Source organism: Caloenas nicobarica, chromosome 18, assembly GCF_036013445.1.
Source record: "Caloenas nicobarica isolate bCalNic1 chromosome 18, bCalNic1.hap1, whole genome shotgun sequence".
Classification (NCBI taxonomy): Eukaryota; Metazoa; Chordata; class Aves; order Columbiformes; family Columbidae; genus Caloenas; species Caloenas nicobarica.
Genome location: NC_088262.1, coordinates 3,747,008 through 3,769,668, shown reverse-complemented (window position 1 = coordinate 3,769,668; position 22,661 = coordinate 3,747,008). Strand labels below are relative to the sequence as shown.

At 39.5% G+C, this 22,661-nt stretch overlaps 1 protein-coding gene across 8 annotated transcripts; it reads left to right on the top strand.

The window, feature by feature from the left end:
• The first annotated feature begins 325 nt into the window (after positions 1 to 325).
• Positions 326 to 21,276, top strand: ZNF207 (zinc finger protein 207). Of its 8 annotated transcripts, none has more exons than XR_010607224.1 (13): positions 326 to 488; positions 2,003 to 2,129; positions 2,560 to 2,698; positions 3,291 to 3,461; positions 4,111 to 4,186; positions 4,674 to 4,721; positions 6,731 to 6,801; positions 7,483 to 7,643; positions 8,458 to 8,550; positions 9,756 to 9,998; positions 10,612 to 10,774; positions 10,954 to 11,436; positions 15,626 to 21,276. XR_010607224.1 is itself a non-coding variant. In XM_065647653.1 (13 exons), exons 1-12 carry the CDS (start codon positions 448 to 450, stop codon positions 11,112 to 11,114), a joined length of 1,494 nt encoding a protein of 497 aa, XP_065503725.1. In that variant the 5' UTR covers positions 326 to 447; the 3' UTR covers positions 11,115 to 11,137; positions 11,357 to 11,701. The 8 variants fall into 8 exon arrangements, 7 of the variants coding, with proteins under 7 accessions (XP_065503725.1, XP_065503726.1, XP_065503723.1 ...); XM_065647653.1 differs by lacking the exon at positions 15,626 to 21,276 and having other exon boundaries at positions 10,954 to 11,137; positions 11,357 to 11,701; XM_065647654.1 differs by lacking the exon at positions 15,626 to 21,276 and having other exon boundaries at positions 3,294 to 3,461; positions 10,954 to 11,701.
• Positions 21,277 to 22,661: the final 1,385 nt, after the last annotated feature.

Below are 22,661 nucleotides of genomic sequence, written 5' to 3'. Positions count from 1 at the left end.
CTGTCAGTTTTAGTGTTCCCAGCCAGCGCCAGCTGCACGGACACAGGGAACCACCACCAAGCCACCGCGTAGGGCAGCCTGTATCAGAGCTACCGGCTTCTTGCCCAGCCTGATTTCGTAGGGAGAAAAACAGTTTCTCCACATCACACGAAAAAACAACCACGTCCCTCAACAGCCCCACGACGCCGACCGGCACAAAATGGCGGCCGGGCGCCGCCGCGGGGCAGGACGGGACAGCCCCAGAGCCCGTCACGTGGGCAGCCCTGTCCCTTCCCGCCGCGCCGCGGTGCAGGCTGGGAGCTGGGAGGCGGCAGCGCCAGGAGGGCCCGTGGCGGCCATTTTGTGTCGCTCGCCTCTGTGGGGCTGGTGCGGGGGTTGCGGTTCAGGGGGGAAGAGCTCGGCCGTCTCCTTTCTGCGTAGGTCGGGGGCGCCGCCGCCGCCGCCGCCATGGGCCGTAAGAAGAAGAAGCAGCTGAAGCCTTGGTGCTGGTATCCTTCTGTGTGGGACGGCGCGGGTACGGGGAGCTGGGTGGGGGAGGGCAGCGGCCTGGCCCGGTCGTGTCTGTGCCCCGTCCTGTCGCATTCTCCGCCCAGCTCCTTTCTCCCGGGACGGGGCTCTTCCCTTCTCGCCACCCCCGTTACAGCTGGGCTCCGTGCTTGGCGCGGCCCCGTTTTTGTGCTCCTCAGCGCGGGGATGGGGCCTGGCGCCTGCCCTTCCCAGCTTCTCCTTCCCGCCCCCCCGCCGCGGCCTGGTCCGCCCGCTCCCTCGGCCTCGGCCTCGCTCCGCGCCGGGAGCTTCCCCGGCTGGTCCCAGCGCACCCGTGGGCAGGCCCGGCGGGATTGCCGGGGTCGTGGGGAGCATGGAGCACGGTTTTTATCCCACAGGGAAGGATGTTAACGGAAGAAAATCCCTCTGATGAATACAGTTATTCAAGAGGAAGTGAGGTGGATGTGATTAAAACAGACTTCACAAACTTTTTTTTTTTTCCTCTTGGCTGGGCGTGGGGGGGCGCCTTCAAATTTGTAATTACTACCTCAAAGTCACGTATAATTTCGCAGTATCCGGAAATAACGGTGGCTTTTTTTACGATCACTTCTTTACAATATGCTTTTTGTTGGGAGATGATTACAGATTTACCTTTTTGCTCTCTAAGATGTTTCTGCCCGATATAAAATTGTTTAAGAAAGGATTTTATAAGCTTCTCTGAGATATTTTACCGCTTTCCGTTGGAAGGCATCTGTGCTTCTGTTTTAAGTATTAATATATTTCAAGTTATGGTGGACGTGAGGGACACGTATTAAAAAGGAACAGCGAATAAATAACGTGTATGTCTCGCTTAAGAAGATACATGTGGAGCGGTTGCTGAAATACTAATGCTGACCTGCAGCAAGGAGATTGCAGTTTGTCTTTTCTGTCACATAGATGTCCAGAAAGTTCTTTGCTTAAAGTGCTTCTGTTGAAAACCAGCATTCTTTACTGACTGCAGTGAATTATGCAGTGTCATAAGAATTGATAGCTGGATAACTGAAGAAGGAAAGGAATTTTTTACTAAAACCTTTCTCTTTCATAGATGTTAGCTCCGGATACTTGTTAAATAGGCACTTCTAAGTGTTCAGCATCACTTCCCTTTTGTGGATTTCAAGTCTGTTTCTCCTTTAATGTGTCAGCAACATTACTTTAATCTAAATATCTGCAGAGAAGGAATGAGTGCACTTAGAAAAAAGTGGACTTGAAACACGTGTGTAAAAGAATACGGAATCAAATGATGATTCTGATTGCGGACGCACATCGTGCTGGTTTTGTACCTGTCTGAAGAGGGAACTGCTGGGTGGTCTGAGGGGGAGGAGGTTTGGGTTCAGACACCCATGAAGTATTTGTCATGATTTGAATGCTCAGAGATGATGCTTGTGTTTTTGTTTGTTTCAGGGAAAATCACGATGCTAATTGTGTTATATAGAGGGTCGCTTTGGGGTTTAAATGTTTCCTTAACAGTCTTCAATAGGTATTGTAACAGGGATTTTGATGATGAAAAAATCCTTATACAGCATCAAAAAGCAAAGCACTTTAAATGCCATATATGTCATAAGAAACTGTATACAGGACCTGGCTTAGCTATACATTGCATGCAGGTAAGAAGTTTTAGACTTATATAAGCTTTTCTTAACAGTATCTAAAATTGGAATTAATAGTGAATTTTAAAAGGTGGGGGGTTCGGTGCTGCTTAAAAACCGATGAGAAAAAGCAATGATGTGTTTCTGTAACAGGAGTCCTGCTGTGTCGGTAGTCTTGTGCAAAGTATGTAGTAGAGATCTCTGCCAGTCAGTTTGGGGTGTGGGAGGAGTGAGGGACTTGTTTTGGTACTCAGAAGGCAAGTTTATTTAAACTGATTTTAGATGCTCATAGTAGTTAACAGTGATTAGGGAGTACATATCAAGAAAATGCTTGGCCAGAGAAATTCTTCCCATTAAGGATGTTCATTTTCTATCTTGAAACTGGCTGAAGAACATGCAGAATCTAACTTGAATTGTATGCAGGAGGATTTTTTTTTTTTCTCTTTAGGTACATAAAGAAACAATAGATGCTGTTCCAAATGCTATTCCTGGAAGAACAGACATTGAACTGGAAATCTATGGCATGGAGGGCATTCCGGAAAAAGACATGGAGGAGCGGAGGAGGTTACTTGAACAAAAAACTCAGGGTAAAGTGTGATCTAGCTGGTTATCAGTTATTTCCCAAGCCTGTTTCTTACTGATACTCAGAAGAGGGAGGGTTGGGTTTGATGCATTCTCTAACTGCAGCGCTACACATCTGCCAGTCCTGTAGAAGGTTGAGAGAGATTTTTCTTTTCCTGTTCAGAGGTAGCTGTGTGCCGGTGCAGCTATAACAGTTACCCGGTGAATATGGGGATGGTGATTTTATTTTTGAGGGTGAGGGGGAGAAAGACCAGGGGTGATACAAGCCTGATGGTGCCCGAATACTAGATTTCTATGCTGTTTAAGTGTACCTTTGTTTGAACTGCTTGGGTTTATTTTGGATAGCATGAGACTGACATGAAGGGAGCCCCCCATTTATGTTGCGGGTCATTACAACGCGAGTCACTTTCCTTCCCTTTATTGTTTGTATATATAGGTGGGCTCAGGTAGTTTTTATTCTTTGTAATTCTATGAATTTTTGAACACACTGATAAGATTTTAATGTTGTTCTTTGTTCTAGCTAGAGTACCCCAGATAAAATGAATTTCATAGAATATAATTTGTCTTCAGTGTGACTATATACATTGTATTCCCCAGCAGAGAGCCAGAAAAAGAAACAACAAGATGATTCTGATGAGTATGAAGATGATGAATCTGCAGCTTCAACTTCATTTCAGCCCCAGCAGGTTCAGCCCCAGCAGGGGTACATTCCCCCCATGGCACAGCCGGGTTTGCCTCCCGTGCCAGGTGCACCAGGGATGCCTCCAGGTAAGAAACGCAAGTTGCTGCTTGTGTGCTGGAATAATCATCTGCCCTGTCTAACACTGGGTGTTAGAGGTCACAAAATAGTTTTGTGAGGCGCACATAACCAGTTTCTTCATTTTCTTCCCCCATTCTGTATGTGTGCGCACGCGTCTTCCTTTGTGAAGTAGATTAAGGTAGTTAATGCTTGAACCTAGGTTTAACAAACATGTTAGGACAGATTAGTGCTTTAAACATAAGTCTACCAATTATATTTTTGGTGGTATTTTGTAACTGGATTTTGAAAACAGGAAAGAAAGGCTGCCGTGTATCTAGAGACTACTAGCATAGAGCAGGCAGTTTATACACAGGCCGCAAGTGTATTGAGGAGAGAATTTTGATCAGTGACAGCAAAAACTGGTCTCATTATATTTTCTGTAATGATAATGTTCTTTGGAGACTGTTGAGAAAATATACAGAGTCTTGCAGGACCGAGAACAATGGATATAAGATTTGCAAATAATATTTGATATTGCATTGTTTGTAAGCAGTGTTATTTCAAAAAACAATCTTTCAGAGCTTCCTGTAAAGCAGTCATCCAGTCTGAATTTATTAGATGAGATTTGTTAGCGACTGTATGTTGTTGGAGTTGTTTAAAGTTTATTTTTCTTTTAAGGTATACCACCATTAATGGCAGGTGTTCCGCCTATGATGCCTGGAATGCCTCCAGTTATGCCTGGAATGCCACCTGGGTGAGTAGCAAGAAAGATTTAATACTACATGTTCATACTGTGCACTTTAAACTGTCACAGAAAAAGAAAAACTAATTAGAAAAATGTATGTTGGAACCTGTGAACTTTGTTACCTTGATTTTAAGACTAACCGAATAACTGGATGGCTGTAAACCAACATTAAAAATATGGCCAAACTGTCAGCTCATGTATAAATTATGTTGCCTTTCTCTTTATTGAGTAGTATAATAATTTAAAGTTCTGTGTTGGTTTAGAGCCTTCTGTGAACCACTGTTCCTTTGTGTATTGCACATACATTGTGCACCTGGTTATCAGTCACCAAACCAACAGGAAAAAAAATACTGGATGGTTTACTTTTTTGTTGTATTTTGGGCAAAAGTAAAATGTTGGTTTTTAGGCTTGGTTGGGGTTGACACCGTATCTACCTTTTCACAGTGTGTTTGGAAAATCACAGTTAGATTTTTGATTTTGTCATAAATTTTCACAGATTACATCAACAGAGAAAATACATGCAGTCATTTTGTGGTGGAAACATGTAAGCATCTCGTTAATGTAATTCTAGGTACATTCATTGTCATTTTATGTCATGTTTTTGATAAGCTTGAAATTGTCTTACTGAAAACCTCTGAATATTGCCTAAGAATGTGGGGGAAGTGTCTAGTTAGGTTTTGTTATTGTGTAATATCTGAAGTTTTTATGCTTTCTCTAAATGAATACTACAAAACTATGTTATGAGAAATGCATTCTACGAAATATTAACAAAATAGACCCTTAGGGACTTAAAACCTCTCTTGAACCAGCAATCCTTTACACTCCAGGAACTTTGCTCCTCAATTTTAAACTTCACTGAGGTGAAAGTGTGGGGGTTTGTTTGTTTGTTTCTGAGACATAAATGTTGTTTCAAAATCATGTCATAGTTGAATATCTTGTGGGTGTTCATCATGACTGTACTTTTTCTGGGTGGAAACTGAACAGTATTTTATCAGACTTGATGGTGCTTAGTCCTCCTTAAATGCTTTGTTAACTTCAGCTGAATGTAGTGTCATCTAGGAAAAGACACAAGTTTAATCTAAAATTCTGCTTACTTAACCTGATGATATTTTGTTTAAAAAAAGAGCAAAGAAGAATTAGGACCTAGGAAGCAACTTTTGTTTTAATGTGACACTAGTTCTAGGACTATCCCTGCAGTTTCTCAGAAAGTCATCTTTCTGGTGGCAGCAGGCAGTGAGCATCAGCACTTTTTTTGGGTCTAACAGTTATCAGAATGGGTGGCAAGACTGACTTTTGCCTTCTCCAACCATTAACTCAAAAAGCGGGCGATGGTACTGTGTTCCCAGTCATTACTGGTTCTGCATTGGTTGGTCTTTTTGAAGCAGTGGTAGACAAGTCAGGAAGAAAAACAAGAGTAGCAGTTTGCTTTGCAGAATGAGTGCTTGCCTGTTCATGATGATTTGGTTTAACTGTGAAACAGCAATGGCGAAGGTGTCTTGACTTTGTCATACGAATAGAAACTGCTTCTTCGTGGGGGTTTGGAGTGTACTTGTTTGCTACATATCTCTTTATCTTGCTAAGTAAAGCATTTCTTTGTTTTGCTTCCCTAATCCAGCTTCGAGAATCTGGGGAGCGGGGGGGAAAGGAAACTTAAGCTACACTTGGTTTGTTCTCTGTAAAAGACTTGTGTATATTAATCTCAGATAATACAGATAATTTTTTTATGGAGTTGCAGCCCTGCTCAGGAGGAATTTGCTTATATTAAGGATTGTATGTATGGTTTAGATGGGGAACATGTATTAATTTGTAATGTGGTTTAGGAGATAAGGATAAGTCATTTAGATGCCACCTTTCTGTTAGGAAATACAGACCATTTTTTTTTCTTCAGTTATCAGTTGCAGGAAAACAAAAACACCAACAAACCAAAAACCCTGTTTTTACTACGAAGCAAAAGTGTGCCCTAATTAGGACTTCTAATTTAAAAAAATATATATATAATCCCCTTTTCTATCCTTAGTGTAGGGAATATTTAATGTAATTGAAACTCCAGAAGCTCTCTTATCCTGTGGTCTCAACTCTGCTTTTATCAGTTTTTTGTGGATAGTTTTACAGATTTGTATTGTCAGCCATTCATTAGAGTAAGGAGAATATGTTAAAATAATATGAGGGTGCTATAACCACAAATAGACTCGTGGTGTCAGGAAGGAGTAATAGCAGATGTACAGCGATTTTAATGTGATGGGAGTTAGCTGTTTTTCCTACGTCCAAATTTTCTGAGTGTACTAAGATCAAGTTCTTGGAACACTGCTGAAACTAGTAGGCTGAAACAGATTTCAAGGGAGACACCAGTTCTGGAAATCTGCTAATAGTGGAAGAGGAAGTTTGAGGAATTATGGAGAAACATTTCTAACTGTGGAGTCAGCTGGTTTTGAGTTGCCTCTGAGAGCTTCTTGAAATTACTTACCATAATATTTTATCTAATACAGGTATGTGCCAGTTGTTTTAACAGTTTCTCATGAGTGTTCATACCAGTGCTCGTTTTCTGTTTAATAGGATGATGCCGATGGGTGGAATGATGCCTCCTGGGCCAGGAATACCGCCTCTTATGCCTGGCATGCCACCAGGTAGGTCAGGGTTGTCAAACTCATATATAGTGAGAGCTGCATTATGTTTCTTTCCACTTAGAGTTAGGATTTATATAAAGAATATACAGACTTATGCCACCACCTTGGTGTGGATTGATTGCTACAGAAGCCACTCTTGTGCACAGGTGAAGGGGTTGATTTATGGCTTTTCATTGTAAATAATGGTGTTTGATACCATTGTGAAGGTAAAAAGTAGGATATAGTTTTCTCATTGTACTTTTGCTGGCTTTGTGTTGCCTAGTCTTTCTTCAATCCTTTTTTAATATCTGTGGCTGCAGCTGGAAAATCATAACAATTGAAAATGTTGTGCAAAGTGAAAAATAATGTTGGTGATACACCCAAGTAATAAATCTGTTGTATGAAGAACAACAGTAGTTGCATTGATTTATTGAGGGCATAAACTTCTTCACTGAAGCTCTAGTAGAAGACACAACTTAGTTCGGTATTGCTCTGAAGTGTCTGAGGTTACTGCCTATGCCTGGACATTTTTACTGACTGTTTGTATTACCTTTTGTGATGTTTTATTTTGCTGTTACCTTGAAATTACATCTTCCTTGGAGGAGACCTTGTTCTTGGGAACACTGTGAACTGAATCCTCTAAAGGAGTAGAGGATTCTTACTTCCTTCAGCCTAACTGGTTACTGGTTCTCTGGTTTGTAGGTATGCCACCACCTGTTGGTCCTCGTCCTGGGATGCCTCCGATGACCCAAGCACAGCCTGTTACAGCTCCAGGCATTCTCAACAGACCTCCAGCTCCTGCTGCGGCGGCACCTACCCCCCAGCCTCCGGTTACGAAACCACTCTTCCCGAGTGCGGGGCAGGTAAGGTATCATGGCCTGGAATCTATTGTTCTTCAAATTGCCACTATCTCAACAGTGTCTATTCTTTATGATTGAGGAGGCCGGAGAAATGATTGGTTAAGTTTCTTGCTTTGGTTGATTCTTAAGTTTTAATTCAGTGTAGTGCTGGAACAAATTTTAAAAGGTTCTTTTGTTTGTCTTATAATAGCCATGAAACCAGGCAGAAGTTCTGTAAGCACATGCGGAAGAAAGGAGTGTGCAAAACACTTCTTTGTTTAATCCATTTAGTTTGTCATTTTTAAGGGTTCTTTGGGTGGGTGAAGGGCTGTGTTAGTCAGCTACAGGAATCTGATTGCGCAGAGCTTTACTTAAAATTTCCAAAGCATAAGTCTTGACGTGACTTGTTCTTTTCATAATGGGCTCTCAACCCGTAGATGGACCAATTTATTCTATAGTCTTTTGAAACTAGTTAAACATTGACTGAATTAGGAGATTTTTTTACTTTAAAAAGTTGAGGAGTAAGTAAAGGTAGTAAAAGCTTTGTTTTAATGTTTTGGGGAGGGAAGTGGGGAATTGATAGTGGCTTGTGACCTCTATCTACCCTTTGATTACACTTGTTCTGTGTAAGTTTTGAAGCTTTTGCTTGCTTTCAAGTATGTTGCGGAGACCTTGGTAGTGTACTCTTTGCATTTTGGACTTCTGCAGGGAAAATACTCGTTTACAAAAACACAGTCCTTTCATAAGAAATGACTTAGCATAAGAAATCCTTTCATCTGGATACTGTCCACCCATTTGTTTGGAGACTTTTCACTGTTTCCTTTCTTTTATGCTACAGATGGGGACACCTGTCACAAGCTCAAGTACAGCTTCCTCCAATTCAGAAAGTCTGTCAGCATCTTCTAACGCTCTGTTTCCTAGCACAGCACAAGTACGCAGGAAGTCACAGTTAAAAAAAAAAAAATTGTTTTGCAACTTAACCCTTTGGACCGTTCTGTAAAATCTAAAATTGACTAAACATCTTCAGATAATTTCTGTTATATTCCTGGTTATGTTTAGCTGGTAAAACTGCAGAGTCCTTGATTGTCACTTGCGTCTTACTAGAAGTAAGCATGTCAAAGCGCCTAATTTTTCCTAGTGTGAAAACGAAATGTTACATCCTGGTTCTAAAGGGTTAAAAAAGCATGAAAGCAGTTAAATGCATTTTAGTGGGCAGTGGTTAGCTTGATGCATGGTGAAGGCTTTTTAGTTTATGTTGTTTAATATTGTACATCACAACGCAGGGAATTTTGTAGTTTGCATTATGTGCAAAAGAGTGAAATATTTTTGTTTTGATTGGAAAGTTCAGATAATTCCAAATGTACTAGATAATTCCAAATGACTAGAAAGAGAAGCATTCTCTCATAACTAAAGCTTGCTTTGGAGATTGCTGTGTCTTCAGAGGAAGCCAAGTAAAGCGAACTTGTCTCACAGTTTTAATTTAAGAAAGAAGTAGGAAAGTGAGATGCTGGAATCTGTAGTGGACCTTGTATCTGTCTTCAGTCGATTCTTCATTTTACAAGTGAGATTAAAGATCTATAGAGAGACATAATACTTTATGAAAATATTGCAGTGTTTTTATAGAGAGAGCGCTTAAAACAAAAACCCTGACGCAATAGAGCTTTCTTAAATATTTCATTAAAGCACTTCTTAAATACCTAATTTTAATGAATACTAACACTTGGAGCTGTACTCTAATGGTTGCTAAAGTATGCTAATAATTTAGTAAGAGAATGATGAATTTATACTTCTAGGCTCTTAATAGAACAGTGATCCAGGAAAGATTTAAACATTTACCAAACTCAATATTTAAGATAAAAATTTTGATAGTGGGGGGCTTTTTGTTGTTCTTTTTTTTCTAGTTGTGGCTTTTGACCTGCAAATTTTAGACTTTCCAGTGTGTGTTTGTGTATATCTGTGTAAATACTGGGGTTTATTTTATCTTGTTTTCAGTTGCTCTAGTATGCGATAAGGCTGAACTTTAGTCAAGCTTGTTTTAATTATGTATCTCACTGGAAGGTTTCAGAGGTCTAACAGACATCATTTAATTTCTTATGTGTTGAGAAATAAATATTGATCTGTCTCTGTGTTTCACAGGCTGCAGCAGCTGTTCCAGGTCCGGTTGGTACTGATTTTAAACCTTTGAATTCTACACCTGCAACAACAACAGAACCCCCCAAACCTACATTCCCTGCTTACACACAGTCTACAGCCTCAACCACTAGCACGACAAACAGTACTGCAGCTAAACCAGCTACATCTATAACAAGTAAGCCTGCTACCCTCACAACCACCAGTGCAACCAGTAAGTTGATCCATCCAGATGAGGATATATCACTGGTAAGTGAAAATATTTTAATTGTCTTACTGAAAAATGCAGTTCATGCTGATATTTCTTCTGTGGTCTGCGTTATGCGTATTTTGATAACAGTGAGAGTGCAAACTGCACAGTATTAATGTAACAGAATCATGCATTGATAAAACTTGGGTTCCAAGGTGATGACTGGCATATTGCAATGCTCCTGCTGCAGATTTAAGCTTTATTTTTGTTGGTGATGCTAATGAGGGCAGGACAAAAGACAACAGTTGGAAGTGGTCTTGATGCTATTACAAGTCAGAAATATGGAATTCATGGATAAAACAAATGAACCTTAATTTCAGTTCAGATATCTTTAGATTTGTGTTTGGCTTTTTTGTCCCAGCTTGTTATGAGGAAAGGCTTTCTTCAGCTGAGAGAGGAGGAGAATGTGTGTTGAGTGCAAAATGCTAGATTAGGCAGTATTGATATAGTAACTTTGAAGGAAGGGGGAAAAATCCAGATGCTACTGTGTAACATTACCAGTTCGTTGAAATAGTGTAGTACCTGTAATCTACTTTGTTACACTTCTCATTTACTTGCTTTTGATGAGTTTGAGTCTTACAATGCGTTACTCTTGCCTGTTCCTGGTTTTAGGAAGAGAGAAGGGCACAGTTGCCTAAATATCAGCGCAATCTTCCTCGAGCTGGACAAGCTGCCTTGGGTAATCCACCAGTTGGACCAATTGGAGGTATGATGCCACCACAGCCAGGAATTCCTCCGCAACAACAAGGAATGAGACCTCCCATGCCACCTCATGGTAATCATACGTTTTGCAGTTCTCTTTTCTTGAAAAGATTTGTCTTTATACTCTAAACTTTTTTAAAACGTGAAGGGGCATATACTGGCAGTGGGGGTGGTGAAGCTTTTCACAAAATGCAATTTCTGCCCATTATTTTAAAAAAAATATTCTTTGCATCTTAAATGTTCTGTTTATAGGTCAATATGGTGCTCATCACCAGGGCATGCCAGGATATCTTCCTGGAGCGATGCCTCCCTATGGTCAGGGACCTCCAATGGTGCCCCCTTACCAAAGTGGACCTCCTCGACCTCCAATGGGAATGAGACCTCCTGTCATGTCGCAAGGTGGCCGCTACTGATGCTACTACACACGCTCTAATAGGTTTGGAGATTAAACCTTTTCTCATCTTGTGCTGTTAATATAGCCGAGCTTCCGTCAATTAAGGCTGCATTGTGACTTTAAAAAAATAAGTATCTTCCCACATGCAAGGAGCTATTGGACATTCTTATTTTACATGGGAAAATTATTTGGAATAATAACAGGAACTTTTCCTGATGTTGCAATTTATACTGTATGGCTTCTTTTTCATGTTTCATCTAGGTTTTTAGAAGTGAAGTATAGTAAATATGGTTCGTTAAATTGTGAAGGCGCTGGAATTACATGAACATACCACCTTAAAGGCAAGTTCTGTAACATTATGTTGCTATTTGTGAAATTATGCCTTCACAGCACTTCAAGTGCTGTTGGACTTCATGTCCCCAACATAGTTTGGTGAGGGCTGTAACTGTTCCCAACTACTTGTACATTTAAGTCTGAACTTGTAACAATATTTAATGTATTTAGAGTTCCTCCTGTTTCAGGGTTTAAGTAAACTGACCCACTAAGGTCTTGTGACTTTTCTGTACCGTTATAAACTTCATTGTAATAAAAGAAGATAAAAATTTATATGCCTTTTTATTCATGACCAGCTGTGGACAACTGCCTGAAAGGTTTGTACAGATGCATGCCGTGGTAGCTGTTGGTGTAATGAACACAGTTATTGGTGCTGTTTTGATAAAATCTGAATTGTTCTAAAATTAAGTCACTCCTTAGCTGCACATCTGTGTAGACAAAGACCTGTACACTTATTAACTGACTCCTCAAAAATGAGGCTGCAGGAGGCACGTCTTAGCTCTTAAGTTGTAACTTGTCTTAATGCATATGTTTCTTTATTTGTGCTTTCTTGTCCTCAATAGATTTTAAAATGATTTCTAGTCCTGGCACCTACTTGTGGGATGTAAAAGTGATTGCTCTAAGATGCATCCTAGTGCCAGATGTGTCCTGTTAGTTCATTCTTCAAGGGACTCTTTTTAATGTGCAAACGGATATGAATTTCAGGAGCCTTTTAGATTAAGATTTCTAGAAGCTTAGGTGCATGTCACATGGGTGAGTGACTTCCAGTTGATGTCGTATTGAAGTTGACCTGCAAAAGAGAAAAAATAACTTGAATTTCTTCTCAGTGTATAAAAGAGACAAGAGGGGCAAGAGTAATATGTTATAGTGTATTTTTATTTTAAAAGTTCAGAATTTCAGATCTCAACAGAGTCTAAAAGATGAACAATCCCTAGTGTGCTATCATGTTGGCTGGGTTTCTTGAGCCATTTAATGGAAGTGTCTGGAGTCTAGAACCTAAGAGACCTTTTTATCAGTTCTCCTTATTACAGTTATCAGAGAGGTCTTCCCCATATGAATTAGTCATTTATCTATTTATAAGAGTAGAGTGATGAATTACTGTCAAGGTTGTCATTTTCTGAATGTCTAACATCCGTGTGTTAGTGTGCTGTATTTCTGATGCAAATGACAATGTAGAGGGAGACTTTTTGGAGAGAAGGGAAGTGAGAGCTTCCCTGGTCTCTTCACAACAGGAGGAAAAAGGAGTGGTGAATTTTTCGTTTGCAGGTCAACTTTAAATACACGTTCCAGCCTCAAGCCTTATCTGTGCAGTTTAATTTCTGGACATACCTCATCTTTTAGGGTAGGTTAGAAAGACTATCAGCATTTCTCTGTCAGTTTTTGTTCCATAAGTGTTTTTGTTGATGGTGGAGTTTTTTCAGTTTTTCACAATAATTTATATAATACTGAGTGTTTTGGCTCTTTTGTGAAAGTCTTGGGGATTTTTAGCTACACTTAAGTACTTAATGTGGCTTTATTCTGTACTGTCTCTTAATAGTCCAGAAATACAGTACAGCTAAAATACTATATTGTCTCTCGCTTTCAAACTTGAGGTCACAGAATGGTTTTTAAAAGCGCCCAGAGCATCCAAAACAGGCTAAATGCAGCTGAACAGCCTTAGTTTAACCATTAAGAATGATCAGACACTTTTTCTGACATGTTTGGCAGTTTGAAGACCATAACTCCAAGCCTCTGTTGAGAAGCAGTTCTCTCTGATCACTGCTATCTGCTGATCACCTGTCAGATGTGCAGTATTTGGCTTGCAAATGTGCTGTGTGGGCCTTGATGTCAGGTCTTTAGTTAGCTCTTCATCTTGTTTTGTACATCAGTCTAACAGATAAAACTGTTTTGCTTAGACAATGCTTTTGTACCCTGGTTTTCTGTTTTTCTTTATCTAATAAGGACAATTACAAAACACTGGAGAGATTTTTACCCTGTCTTACGTTCATCCTTTTGTAATGCTACACATAAAATTCATACGTTATAAATTGATCTTAACTTGTGCTTTTAAAACTATAGAACTTCTGGGTTTTTTTCTGAAGATAGTATTACTGCTGTGAGGATGCTTTCCCCTCCTGCCCCTAGTAAAGTAAATACCTTCTGCCTTCGGTGTCTTTCTGTAACTTACTGGTATGTTTTCAGGCCTCAGCTTTTCCTGGGGTAAATACTTGAAAACTTTACTGCATGTACTGTTAACTCAGCATATCCTGCAAGTTGTATTAACTAAGAGTTTCCCTCTCCTAAATAGTGAATGTCTCGTTGTTCCGATGATAGTACCATTTTGTAGCTAATACTACATAGACTTACAGCTTTGATGCTATTTAAGATGGAACTTTCCTTAGTAGTAATGTTATGATAATCCCTCAGCCAAGTACTGCCACACATTATTCATACGGTACTCTAATAATCTACAGCAAGCAGGTAAACAATTTTTCCATGATTTTTCACGTGGATACTTAATTTCCTGCTCCTGTCATTTCTGTACTCTAAGAGCTGTGATGTGGCTATCTTTAATTACTCTTTAATTTCTCTTGTGTCTCCTGCGTATACTCCCTAAAGAGGCGGGTGTTTCAGTGCATATGTTGTCTGTTGGTCCCTGCCTTCATTTCTTTGGACACTGCTTCTTAATGTTCAGAGAGTTGGATTTATGGTGCATTTTCCCAAAAAGAGGAAGACAACTTTGAATGTGGTAATTGCTTGTATAAAGACTAAGGCCTGGTTTACAGTGCAAAGTTTAATAAACATAGTTGTACCAACAAAATCCCTAATGTAATGTAGCTCTGCAGACAGTTTTTTGCTCTCCCTGGAAAGAGATTGCAGAAGCTTTTATTATTACAGAAAAGCGTATCTCTTTTGTATCCGTTGCAGGATTTTAGTGATATAATTACATACTTTGTTTTTCAGTCGTTGTCTAAATTTGCCATGGCGGATCTTGTAGTAAACTTAAAACTTGAAAGTGGTTTTTGATCAATCTTTAAATTGGAATGTAATGCAAATGTTGAATACAAAAAACAGGCTGCAAGAAAATGTTTATACACAGGTGGGAAAATATGTTTAGCAACATACTTAGAATTTATGGCATCTAGGACTTGTTTAAAAGGTTCTAAATTATTTTATGCATGGTCTCTCAATATCATTATGAGGGGCTGGTCTCATATCTGCTGATTTTTAGAGCCAAAGGGGTGAGACTGGCATGAAAGAACCTTGGAAAAGCCCAGGCTAGTTTTTTGGAAGTCTTGATATGACTGTTTCGTACTGCCTCTAGAATACCTTTCTGCCTTTGGCAAAGGTTGCTTTAAATAAAATCTCGAAAATTTAGCTGGCTTATGTGGACTAAAAAACTCTTTTTTTTTTCACATATGAGATTTTTAGGTGCTGATAATAAATTTGAGGCTGGGATGTATATGTAATAATTTCAGTGAATAACTGTTCCTCGCTCTGTGCATGCATGGGAGAACATAAACAAGCTTCTAGAAACACATTCAACTGCATCTGCCTTCTATGGTTTCCACAATTATTTGAGTGTGTGGAGCTCTTAAACAGTACTTACATAGAACTGTATAACTTAACTTTCTTAAAACCTGGATAAAATTGAATGGAATATGTAACCTGCAGTTATTTTATGGAAATCAAAGAATTTTGCATACAAGAGAGAAAATAAAATATCAAGATTACTTCAGTTTTACAAACAGCAAGAAGGGCATTATGACTCTTCAGTTAAATTGAAAATCTAATACACCAGTCCATGAGTTGGGGCTGCAATTTAAAATGGTAACTAATGACACTTAAAAAATAATAGTAGATGGCTTAATAATTGTACTGGTCTAGTTTCTACATAAATACTAAGGTGAGGGTGAACATTTTCAGTGGCTGATGGAATCTTTTTGTGAACTGGTGCAGTAAATACTATCAGTTATGGGAAGAATGCCCCAAGACAACTGACTTGGGTTCCATTGATCAAGATACAAAGCAAAACAAACTGTCCAATTCAGAAAGAGCTACCGACTGTAAAGAGTTTCCTTTGGGCCTAAATAGGTGCTGTAGCAGTCATTTTCTTTTGTTTGCTTGATCACTGGAATTTTGTTAACTTTGAATGCATGTCTTTTACTTAATTGGGTCATGTTTTTTCTAAAATTTAAATTTTTCTTCTTCCTATAGCCCTGCCATAGGACAGGCTGAGGCAGAGTCTCAGTGTTGCCCTGTTCAGTCTGAGGCAAGTGGGATTTATTTTATTCATTCTGGGGGCTTTCACAGCTTTATGGCTGTTGGATATTTATGTCCCCAAACTTGCAGCAAGTTTGGTGAAGGCCCCTAAATTTATTTTAACTTAGGGTTTTTTTATTCTCTTTTGGTAGATGGGCTCTATATTAATATTTATCTTTTTATTATTGTGTTTTTAAGAGTCTTAGGGGGAGGGAACATGTTTAAAGATGTTTGGGTACCTTTTCTCTTAACGGAAGGTGTTTCCTTCGAGGGCTGCTCGCGTAGTCCTTCAGCCACACCGCCCCCTCCCTCTCTTCCCCTGCATTGCATTTGTGCTGTATTTGGTTTTGGTTTTGCTAATGTGACTTTTGTGTGGTCTGTGAACTAGTCGCATGTAACTACCAATTAATAATGTTTCTTCTTCTGGGGAGATGCATCTAATGAAGTGCTTAAAATATGTAGGTTTAAACTAGTTAGTGACATTTACGGTCACAAAATCGCGTAGCCTAAATTACAGAATACAGTTTCTTTGGAGGAGGTTAAGATGTTAATACTGCTGCATTTGTGAGCTGCACCACAACAAATATTAATGTAGAGCCCTGTGAAGAAATAGAGATTCAATTTGGTGAAGCAGAAGAATGAGAAATCAAAGCTGCACATTTTTCAGTTTGTCAGTTTCAGCGAAAATCTTTTCCTCAATCTCTCAAATACACTAAACTTGACAATATTTTGTCTGTTGCAGCTATACTCAAAGTCATAGCACTTTTTTGAAACCTTGTGGAATTCTGTTGTATATTGAAAATTTGCTTAGGTATATGGTTATCTAAGTTCCCTCTTTCACACAATGACTAGCAAAAAATTCTACTCTTTGTGAAGAAAAAGGAGCTTTAGTGTTGCTGCTCACACTATTGCAGAGATATTCCTTTGGAATGCTTGAAGTTGCTTAAAGACAACTTCAGCTTCTGAAGAACAGGTTTTGTCCAAGGAGGTCTTGCACCCTGTCAGCAGTGAAATAGAAAATCAACAGAAGTTTGAGTCCGATCTTATAACTGTAAAATTCTCATCTAGTGCAAATGGTTCATATTTTGCTCTTTTCCTGAATTTCTGTTGGTGACATTTTCCTCCCTGCCTCCTCGTGTGGATCTAAGGGGCATAGTTCCAAGAAAAAATTACACTGTAAACGAGATCTCTTTGAGGAACAGCAGTGTGCTTTTACAGACACTCCAGTATTGCAGCAGTCTGTGTATCACAAGGTTGTGCATCTTGTTCATGGAATTTCTTTTCTAATGATGATAGTATTCTAGTGACTTGACTTTTATAGATATTAATGGAAGTAAGTGTTGGGGACTACTGTGCATTTTTTTTAAGCTTAAGTAGAGGTACATGATCTTTTTTAAAGGGCAAGAGTTAACTGATACTCTACTAAACTGGGTGAATTTGCACCCACTGTTTTTAACAGAGAAGTGAATGGGAGATGTGCCAAATAAAGTACATACGCGCATGAAATTTTGGCTTGCTTTACAGTTGTGTGATGGGTTCATAATACGTTCTGTGCCTTGCCTAATAAAGATTGTAGCCCTTAAATACCCTAAGGAATAGACTGCCTCCAGAATAATTTTTTTAAAATGTGTGTATACTTGCAACCAAACTAATCAGACCTGTGAAATGATGGTAGTGACTGGATTCTATAAAAATGGAGCTATTGGTGACTACCATATTTTCCTGTAGTTGTTGGGGTAGGTAGATACTAGTTTAGAATAAAAAAAGCTTTGAGGAAGCCTTTGAAAAGATCAAGATAGAATTGAAGTGATTTTGAAGTGTAATGTTTATAATGTTCTTTTTGAAGTTCTGGAAAAAAAATGTGACTTTTCTTACGCTGTAAACATCAGCTTTATGCAGTCTTTGGTTGTCAGAGCGCAGATTCTCGTTAAGACTCTGCTAGAAGAAAATACGGTTCGAGTACAGTATTTGTAGATTCTGCTGTACAGTGAATGCATTTTTACTGCTGTGAAGGAGCCAGACACGTCACTTTGCTGCTTCTGCAGACAGCCAGATCCTGCCGTGAGCCACAGGATCCTGGATGTTACCGTCATCCTGACAAGTCAGTATTGAGTGTCCATGGTATGAACTGAGGATTCCTATTTACACATCTGATCACACTTTCGAGTAGTGAGGCACTTCCACCTGAGCAAGATCATAAGGTTTTTATTTCTCGGGGATTTAAAGAGGTTGAAAAGTTTTCAGAAAATAGTAGAATTATAATGCCGGTATCATCTTGACTGAAAACAAACAAACATGCAATGTGGAGAGCTTGAAGCTTCCTTAAAAACTTCTCTTGCTAGCAGTTAAAGTATATCTCTTTTTAGCTAACTGCCTTATACCAGATTCAAGCATCTGATACCTCAAATTTTATTTCTTAGATTTTGTCGAAATCTTAGCTGTATTCCCAGGTGCTACTCAGAAAGGGGATGTGTGTAGAATTTCAACTTCTGCTGCCCTTAGTAGCCAATATGTATAAAAGATTTTCCCTAACAGCAGTTTTGAATTACCAGAAATCAATGCCATACAACCAAAGGAACCTATTTCACTGTCTCCCAATTTAGGAAATGAGGTAATGCTTTGAGATAAAGAGGTCATGCAGAGCTTTTTTCTTTCTCTCCTTTTTTTTTTTTTTTTTTTGGTTGAGTTACTTGCATATATGTTACTTGCACTGAATTCTTCAGCTTCTTTCCCATAAATTTCAGTGGAAGAAAAGACATTTTGCTCTTTCATTTGTAAAGTCTAGAATAAGAAAACACTTTGAGTCTGTTTAATGAAGGAACCTGGCAATGTAAGTATTGTAATTTCCTTTATGTTTGTGGTAGGCAACAGGGTTACCTTGTTAAACTTGGGGCTTATGTATGAAAAACAGCAGAAAAGTAAGGGCAAATTAAAAATAGCCTATAGTTGCCTTTACTTCATATGCTTTTCTTAAACAACAAATTGCAGTAATTGAAGTTTGGCAGCTTTTTTAATGAAAATCTAAATCATGGGTTAAACTCCTTGGTTTAATACAATTTGTGTTTCTGTTAACTAGCAGCAGAATTTCAGCATTTGCTACTTACTGGTAGAGAAGAAAAATTCCACAGCACTGCCAGTACAGGTTAGTTTAATCTGTAAGTACCTGATGTTCCTATTTGAAATAACTTGTTCAAATGATACCACTTAAATACATGAGGGGAATTTTGGTCTCTGAAATGTGAATGTATCTGTTATCTACTACTGTTTTCAGTAGTGAGTGAACATCTAGATTTTGAAGATCTGTAATGGATTTAACTACACTTACGGGTAGGTAATATCTGCAAGCACTTTTAAGGAAAATCTAATACGGCACGTTAACAAATAGCCATTGGTGTTACTGAAAAGTGTGAATATCTAAAGTTGAAGTTGCTTCTTCAGTAACTTGCCTATTATAAGAGAGGCTGTTTTATCAGTGAACCAATTATAGGATACTATATTTGTCGTGTTGGGGAATAAATAAGCATTTCCGTTTGTAAGAATCCATAGCAGTAATGTAATCTTTCTTTCAGTTTTCTTTGGCTATTGCTAATTACTGTCTCCTACCAACTCATTTTTACTTTGTTAGGTCTCTAGGTCGGGAGCTTGTTCTTTCTCTTCCCTACCCCCCCATTTCAGCACTTCATAGGCTACCAATAAAAGTGGGTTTGCCCAGCTGTTTTATCTTACTCCAGAGTTACTGCTCTGCCCCTCTTCTTTCCTTCTGCCCTGTTCCATATTCCTGACATTTTGGCCTTTTATTTTATAGATATTCTACACCTTAAAATAGGAGAGAGACTTTGTGATTGGATAAAAGATGCAACCTCCTTCAGAATAGCTGCGTATTTTTATTAAAGCTTTGTGTACCTCATCTCTACGTAGCAACATGGGAGATGAAAACTTTTCTGTGCTGTAGCACAGAGCATAGTTTCACAGCTGGGTGAGCTGTAAAACTCCCGTGCTTTAATGCACTTCTCAAGGGCATGTTATCACATGGTGAATTTGAGGGGCTTTTGACCTAATTGGTGTATAATTATATAGAAACTAGGTATTGGGAAGATCACACTAATGTGGTAGCTGAACAGACACTTCAGTTTTGTCAGCTTATCTGTATGGTCTAGGGTAGATTGATGAGTGACTTGATGCTTCTAGTAGTAGTGCTTATTTTAGAATTTTGGAATCTTATGTGACACTGCAGAATTCATCATACTAACATTAGAAGTTTCAAGGGGATTATATCTTCCCAGGTTTTAGAATAGTTGCCCTTGAAGCTCGTCTCCTGGCGTCTTCTCTGCATCAGTTCTCAGTCATTCACACTAAATTGCTTTGTCTGCAGAGCTAGCTACATGCACATTTTTGAATAATGTTGTGTAGGTGTTTCTCCCTAGAAGAAAAAAAAAAAGGCAAAGTTGTATAATTTATAACTTATCTTTGCCTGTATTTCCTAAATCTTAATGGCAGATGTGCATGAATAATAGGGATACCTTGCTGTGAGACCATTATCCTTATTAACAGAATGTGTGCATCTTTTAACTTCTGTGGCCCTAGCTGATGCTTAATGCAATGCTCAGTAATAAGTCGGAATGAGTAACTGCTTTTGGCTGCGGAATTACTTTGTGAAGTGTTAGTTTTGACAGTGGCTGGATGCTGACCTGCACTACCTGTACACCAGCTTGGCAATGGGTGGGGATAGCTGAAGGGTAGTGGTGTTCTCTAGTGTGTTTATCAACAAAAAGTGTATTTGTCCAGAGTAGATCTTAATACAAACTCTGGTGGAACATCATCTCTTTGTGAAACTTATGGCAATTAGTTACGGTGCTTTTTGGTAGAATTAAGTTTATTTTTCTTTGATGCTGCACTAAAACAATACTAGGAATCTGAGCTTTCATAACCAGGTGAGCAGCCTTAAGTTATAGCTCAATTTCTGATGCACCACTACAGCAGCTGTCCAGTCTGATGTGGTTCAGAAGTCTTCCTTCTCTGTTCTGATATGGTATATATGGACAGCAACTCGGTTCACCCGATTTCCTTCAGGCTTCTGCTTCATGACTCTGAATCATCATTTCAGAGATTATGGCCACTGTGCAGTGAACCCAGACTCCAAACTTTAGTACTTTCTTAAAGTACCTAAAAGCACATGGTTGAATTCTGTCCCCTCTCAGGAGCAGTACGGCCACAGGAGCTAGTGTGTCGTGAAGGTTTTTTCTGTAACTTGATGCTGGTTTTGTGTAAGTAGTATGAAAGGGATGGAATTGTTGATCTTTTTCAAAAGACAGGTGGCAAAATATTCATGTTGAATTTAATTCAAGAAAGTGAGAGACTGGTAAGTACATGCATCGCTTTAATGCATGCAAGTAATGGTAACAGTAACTAGCTTAATTTTGTAGCATTCAGTTTACAAAGAAGAATATGGATCTGACATCATTTGCATCCATTGGAACCGTCTATGAACTGTATGCTTCAGGAGTGGATCATTGCACATACACATCTGTAAAGTATCTCTACCACTTTGTAACAGTCTCTGATTAAACAGAAGTGAACCACTGTTTCTGTGTATTTTTTTTTTCTCCTCTTGAGGACCTATTTTTATTATTACTGCAACAAATGTTAGCTGTTCCAAAGTGTATAAGTTGAAAATCCACTTTTACTCATGTTATGGTTTGAGTAACTTTGTACTAGCTCTCTGCTTGTCTATAAACTACCAAAATTCATTCACGTGAACCCTATCTTTAAATAGAGTTTTAGACCTGGAGACAAGCAAATGAATCCTGACTTCATGTGCAAGGTCCTGCATGTGGGTCGGGGCAATCCCAAGCACAAACACAGGCTGGGCGGGTAATGTATTGAGAGCGGTCTTGAGGAGAAGGACTTGGGAGTGTTGGTTGATGGGGAGCTCCGTGTGACCCAGCGATGTGCACTTGCAGCCCACACAGCCAACTGGATCCTGGGCTGCATCCGAAGCAGCGTGACCAGCGGGTTGAGGGAGGCGATTCTCCCCCTCTACTCCACTCTGCTGAGACCCCACCCAGAGCGCTGCGTTCAGCTCTGGGGCCCCCAGCATGAGAAGGACGTGGAGCTGTTGGAGCAAGTCTGGAGGAGGCCACAAAGATGATCAGAGGGCTGGAGCACTTCTGTGATGTCAGACTGAGAGTTGAGGATGTTCAGCCTGGAGAAGAGAAGGCTCCAGGGAGACCCCGTAGCAGACTTCCTGAAAGGGACCTGCAGGAGAGCTGGAGAGGTACTTTATACGGGGGCATGTAGTGATCAGACAAGGGCTGGTGGCTTTAAACTGAAAGAGGGGAGATTTAAATTAGATAAAAGGAAGAAATTCTTTCCCATGAGGGTGGTGAGGTGCTGGAACAGGCTGCCCAGAGAAGTGAACACCCCATCCCTGGAAGTTCACGTTCCAAACTCCTCTTGGGAAAAGCTGCCTTGGATGTGCTTATCCCCATAAGGTAAAGCTTAACCCTTAAGCATTTGCTGAGCCCTGGTGAAATCTGCCAGCCTGGATTTCCCAAGGCAAAAGTGCAGCCCTCCACGAGTGCTGTGCTGCTGGGTCTCCCAGGCGGAAGGCAAGGGAAGGAGAGAAATATTACCTGGGCAGCAGTCACAAGCTTTGTTTCTGCTTCCTGAAGCCAGAAGGTAAAGGCTTGGAGTAGATAGAATAATTGTTTTCATCCTGTTTGAGATATCATTATGAATTTGTAATGGCTTGCTATTCCCTTTACAGTGTTTGCTTGTGCCCACATCTTGACCAAAGTTGGAAAAGCAAATTGTACCTTGCTGCTATTAGAACTACATCTCCAGGTAGGGTTATTAAGCTTGCGTAGAGGTTGTAATTCTTCCTAAAGGCTGATGATTAGTTTAAAACTTAAGCTACATAATAGGTTTTCTGGAAATTTTAGTGACAATATCAGGATCAAATTATGTGAAACTCCAAGAATAATAGACAGCT

What these genes read in the sequence shown, in the direction of transcription:
- ZNF207 (XM_065647653.1), top strand. Translation starts at nt 448, where the DNA reads ATGGGCCGTAAGAAGAAGAAGCAGCTGAAGCCTTGGTGCTG. An exon ending in ACTTGAACAAAAAACTCAGG is followed by an intron (nt 2,699 to 3,290) that starts GTAAAGTGTGAT and finishes TGTATTCCCCAG; the next exon opens with CAGAGAGCCAGAAAAAGAAA. An exon ending in TCATTTTGTGGTGGAAACAT is followed by an intron (nt 4,722 to 6,730) that starts GTAAGCATCTCG and finishes TCTGTTTAATAG; the next exon opens with GATGATGCCGATGGGTGGAA.